At 34.1% G+C, this 6000-nt stretch overlaps 1 protein-coding gene across 1 annotated transcript in view; it reads right to left on the bottom strand.

Moving 5' to 3' along the window:
* LOC114077190 overlaps window positions 1-6000 on the bottom strand; it is a 30905-nt gene that overhangs the window by 831 nt on the left and 24074 nt on the right. The window contains exons 4-5 of the mRNA XM_027916869.1: window positions 2027-2049; window positions 62-1455 (exon numbers count right to left, since the gene is read on the bottom strand). Of these exons, the coding sequence (XP_027772670.1) occupies window positions 62-1455; window positions 2027-2049 (1417 nt within the window). The remainder of the gene's footprint in view (window positions 1-61; window positions 1456-2026; window positions 2050-6000) is intronic.

Here is a 6000-nt window from a genome sequence, read left to right as displayed (position 1 = left end):
CTCCTCTTTACCATTAAATGATCTTTTATCTCTTCTGAATGGATGATCAGGAGGTAAAAACGTCCGATGACCCAAGTAACACATCTTGCGACTATGTTTGAGATATTGGGAACAAGTATTATGGTTACAAGTGGGGCATGCCCATATCCCCTTGGTGCTCCATCCAGAAAGCATTGCTAGAGCAGGAAAATCACTAATTGTCCAAAATAAAGCTGCATGCATTAGAAATGTTTGATTAGTTACAGCATAATATGTTTCAACTCCCACTTCCCATAGTTCCTTCAACTCCGCAATCAGTGGTTGCAAGTATACATCTATATCATTTCCCGGAGACGATGGACCTGGAATAATCGTTGATAACATAATATTCTCCGACTTCATGCAAGTCCATGGAGATAAATTATAGTTCATCAACATAACTGGCCATGTGCTATGGGAAATGCTCATAGTTCTGAATGGATTGAAACCATCACTTGAAAGACCCAATCTAACATTACGAGCATCATTAGCAAAGTTAGGATGCAATGAATCAAAATCCTTCCAAGCTTCACCATCTGCAGGATGTCTTAAATTTCCATCTTTAAGTCGTTCAGTATCATGCCATCTCATAGCTACAGATGTTTCAGAACACATGAATATCCTCTGAAGTCTAGGCTTTAAAGGAATGTACCTTAAAACCTTCACTGGGATTTTCGTAACATTATTATTTAAGTCATTCCGAGCATTCTTCCATCTTGAAGCTCCACACACAGAGCAATTATCTAACTTTGCATTGTCATTCCAAAATAATATGCAATCATTAGTGCAAGCATGTATTTTCTCATAATGAAGACCCAAATCTTTTATGACCTTTTTTGCCTTGTAAAACGAGTCGGGTATCTGAGCAAATGGAAATGCCTCTCTTATCAAGTCCAATAAATCTGAAAAGGCCACATCAGTCAACTTGTGAATGCATTTAAACAAGTATAGCCGGATGGTAAAACTCAACTTAGAAAAATTCTTACACCCTGGATACAACTCTTCTTTCCCTTCCTCCACTAATTTAAAAAATCTCTTTGCATATTCATGTGGCCCCTCTCTCACTCCTTCATCTCTCTGATCATCTACAATATTTCTAAAAGTATTATGAAGTAATCTATCAATGTCGTCATGCATGTTAGAAGTTTCTTCTTCATCGGTTGGATGTGGCGTATTTCTTGAGGAAAATCCTTCACCATGAAAAACCCATTTGGTGTATCCATGAACAAATCCATGGCAAATCAAATGATCCTCTACCATATTTCGGCAATGCCAATTACGATTAAAGCACTTCTTACAAGGACACAATATTTCATTTCCTTGGGAAGCTCGTTCAAATGCTTTATCAAGAAAATCATTAACTCCATGAATATATTCATTGGTGGATCTTCGGAGATTCATCCAACTTTTATCTCCAAAATCCATTGAATATTTATCCTACATTACATGTGCAAAACATTAAAGCCAATAAATTCATGCGTACAAATAATATCGAAAGAACTTAACAACTCGAACTTTTAGATTAATCGAATCTCAAACCTTCACATCAATTCAACAACAAACATTTACAACACTAATAGTAGAACCAAAAAATATTGACAAGTTAAGTTATTAGCAGCTTCCACCATTTAATAAACTTTATACAAATGAATGACTAAAGGCACACGTAAAAAACATTTCAAAGCAATAAGGACAGACCTAGATTAGAGTAAATAACATACATTATAGCAATAGACTGCAACAAGCAAACAAAATAACTATCAATACATTAGTTTTGATTCTAGCAAAACAGTTCATGTATTTGTAAAATAATAACAGAGTATTCACATGGAAAAAGTAGTTCAAACAAACTATAACAACTCATATTCTCTTTATAAAAAAACACAAGGGAGTTAGCTGGTCAATCTAACAACTACCATATAGCAGAAAATTTCTATTACTTTCAATTTCTTACCAATCAGCCTTCTCGGGTTCCAAACGAACTACTTCAAAAATCCTCAAGTGTTACCTTTGTGTCTGTTTCAGTCAAGCCTATAAATAACATAATCACACAATATTAGTAGGAAACCAAGCCAAAGAGAGGAAAAAATATAAGAGATACAAGTCCAAGATAAGTAGCTTAGCTTAGAAAACTCCATCAAAAAAATCCTTTTTTTTAATCACACATACAAAAAAAAAAAACAGTGGCACTATGACTCTATTGTTACTAACAAATATTTTATGACAGAAACAGGATGTAAAATCACTGGCCTCTTGCTTTGACTAATTATACAAAATGCAATTATGTATTTGTGTAATTGCGTTTGTACATTTGTTTGCTTGTTATTGGCTGCTTGTTATAAGACAATGAATGAGTCTGTTTTGCTTTTAAAGTCAGGCCACCCGACTTAATTAAAAGGTGGTCAAGATAAGTAAAAAAGATATTTATATATGTGACAAGGTTTAATTTCTTGCTGAAATACTTGTTGGTTTGAACTATCTATCTCTATATTCCATGTATATATAACAGTGGCACAATGGATACAATATTTTATGAAGCACAAAGACAAGGACTATATTCTTTCTATGTTACACTGTTGAATCAAACAAATATCGTCTAGCTAAGTAAATCAAATGGTGGAGAAGAGAAAGAGACTCTGTAAGCATATTTAGGGAATGGATTGAAAAAGAAGACTGTTTGAGCTCTCAGATTGAGTCAGAACTTCGCAGTAATATCAGCAAGGAGTTATTGCAGGCCATTCAAGTTGCAAAAAAACAAGAGAAGCCCCCAAATTGCAGCATATCATGAAGCTCATACAAGCCATAGTTATATGGAAACTTTGGAAGAGAAGGAATGCTTAAAGACATGTTAAAAAGGTCTCTTTTTAATAAAATGTACATTCACTGTCAATATAATATGAATTGTGCAAGCAGTTAAAAACTTGAAAAACAAATTCAAGTTCCACACATTTCTATTAATGACACACAAATTCCTAAGACTAACACAATTATAGCCAGTTTAAATTATAGACACTGCATCCAAATAAAACACAACGAACATGTAAAGTGAGAAGTAAATCATACAAAGCAAATCAATTTGTGCTTCGTGAATGATCAAAACAATATCGCAAAATGCACAAATCCACACAATGTCATTAACTTTAACGAATAAATAGGGCATTATGTGTCACAGTTTATGCTGGCAGTGACTCATAAGGGAAGATAACATTCAATCGAACAAGCAAAAGACATAGACAATATCAGAATCCGAATGTATTTCAAAGTAAAACGACAGTGATACTCAAGTTTAAACATCTCTTAATAATCAAAAACAAAATTGAAGATAACCTTTGCGACTTGTGTTGTAACTTTCTCTAGATTAGCCTATCATGTACTTTCAGGACTCCACCTTAAGGAAAAATAAGGTGTAACAGAAAAGCAATTACATTACTGATTTTCGTTTGCTTGTCATGTCTAGCTATAGTGCAGTCTATTGTCTCTCTTTACTTTCTCTCGTCTCATTGTCTGTGGTTCCTATGAATGAGTATAACAATATATTCTTTCAAATTATACAGACTTCACCCATGATTCATGTCTTCCCTTTTTAAAATGAGAGGAATATGAACTTCATATACTGATTAGCGAGATTGAGTCCAAAAACTATATAGTTTTGTCATCTTTGTCCTTGTGAAACTGATCCGCCATACTTTAACTGCGTGAATTCTAGTAGCACTAACTTGCATCACCCAGTTGCACTCCAATATATTGCTATTCATTAACCTGGTTTATCGTTATATTTGTCTCATAAGCATCAAAACTGAAATACTTGATATTATGAACAAATCTGAGTTCATATTTGTCAATCCAAATGCAACTGGACAATGTGGTTGTGGAGAATCTTTCATGACAACAACTAGCTCAGAAGCTGCTAAGTTGCGCGGCAAGTCTAGCTGACATCTTATTATATACTCATATTATGTACGTTAGTCGTTATATATATACACTTACAACTGTGAGTATATACTATATAGTCTATCTGTAGTAATAAATCAACAATGTTAGCAGTCAGAAACAGAAGGTTTTGTTATTTTTTTCTCCTTTTTGCCCAAATCTTATGTACATCAGTTGTTGTAAAGAATAAGATTTTCTTTGCCATGGAAAGGTGAAAGTAGAAAAATATTAAATACAGAAAATCAAATGAAAAGCATACTCTGCTGTCTGCATATGCTCGAAATTTTGAACATTACTTTCTTCATTTTTGCTCTCAAATTAAGCCATATCAGTTAACAAAAAGTGAAACAAATACCAGTAGGAAGTAATTTGGGAGTAATTTTTGTCAACATTCACATCAAATGGGGAATATTAAGGAAGAATTCAGCTGGAACAAAAAAATATGCAGAAAGAAATACTTACAGATCCACAAACTTGGAGCACTAGATTTTGACTCTCTTATATATCACAGAATCAAACAGGGGAAGTTTATACACTAACTATATTGGAGCAAATAACATAGGTTTAAGACTAACCCATATATTATTCTTTAACATGTTTCAAAATTAATTCAATGGGGACTTAGAAATCATGAACTAGCATAGAAAACTTAAACATTATTAACCTTTAAGATGAATTCGTAGTCGAACCTCAAAAACACCACCAAAAAGAATGAGCTGGTTGTTTTCCCCGACGAGCTTCAGCAACAGCTTCACAATCAAGCTTCAACAACGAGCTTCAGCAACAGCTTCACCTACGAGCTTCACCAACAACTTCACCGACAGCTCTTCACCAACGAGCTTCACCAACAGCTTCACCAACAAGCTTCACCAACGAGCTTCACCAACAGCTTCACCAACAGCTTCACCAACAAATTTCGTTTTTCTCACCAAAATCTTCAGAAATTCCTTTCACATGCAGCTTCACCCACAAAAAGCTCTCTCACATTGCTTTGATGAAATTTCTGAAAAATAAGGGTTTCTAATCAATTTCATTCTTTTTCTTTACATTTTCTAAAAAGTTAATAAATAAGAATTATTTTTTTAGGAGGGACTAATTATATTGGAGGCAAATATATTTTTTTAGGAGGGAAAAATATTTAGGGCTAAAAAATCAGAATTATTTTTCTAAAAAACCGTTGCCATAGAGTTGTCTATAGCAACGGTTTTAAAACTTGTTGCTATACCTTCTCTATAGGGACGGTTATCGGGATTATGCAACAGTTTATTTTAAGAATTGTTCTATTAGATTCAAGGATATTTGGCCACGGTTATAACCGTTGTAATAGGTTAGCTATTGCTACGATGGTATAACCGTTGCTAAATAAGCGTTGCAGTAAGTCAAATTTCTAGTAGTGTTAAAACATGCTTCTTTTGAGTAAAAACATCATAAGACAATTATAAGAACCACATATAACACAATATTCACACATAAGTAACATTTAACAATATAACATCAAGAACACTTCAAAACACACAAACATCAGACCCTCCTACCAAAGGTGATTCTAAGGTTCTCTTGAGTGAGTTATGAAGGGATCGCCAATACAATCCCTTCGTACACACCAAAGATATCCTTTAGACTACCTAAGATAAGTTCATTCCCATTTCATTAATTAAACTTGCTACCTAGAATTACTCTAAGACTCACCCATGTAAGGCATGAAAAGAATGCACGTACACCCTCTCCAAGCCTACCTAAGCAATCCTCAAAGATACTCTAGATACATACCTTTTGATTAGCATACCTTCACTTAATTCATTATACTCATTAGACCATTTAACATAGATTCAACAATTAAGGACTTTTACATAATGGTCTTGGAGAAGACTTAGGGAACTCACACACTAATATCTTCTAGGCCTAGTCGTAGAGTATCTAGCTAGCGTCCCATTCCACTACCTAAATTTCATAGTACTTATCCAACACTATCATTTATCCCGCATGATGAGAATAGGCAATAACTGACGTAAACCAAACTATCTAGGCATGGAAAATGGAGTCAACCCTACT

Source organism: Solanum pennellii, chromosome 5 (genome assembly GCF_001406875.1).
Source record: "Solanum pennellii chromosome 5, SPENNV200".
Lineage (NCBI taxonomy): Eukaryota > Viridiplantae > Streptophyta > Magnoliopsida > Solanales > Solanaceae > Solanum > Solanum pennellii.
The sequence above is the reverse complement of the archived record's forward strand: the minus strand, read 5'-3'. Positions and strand labels throughout refer to the sequence as shown.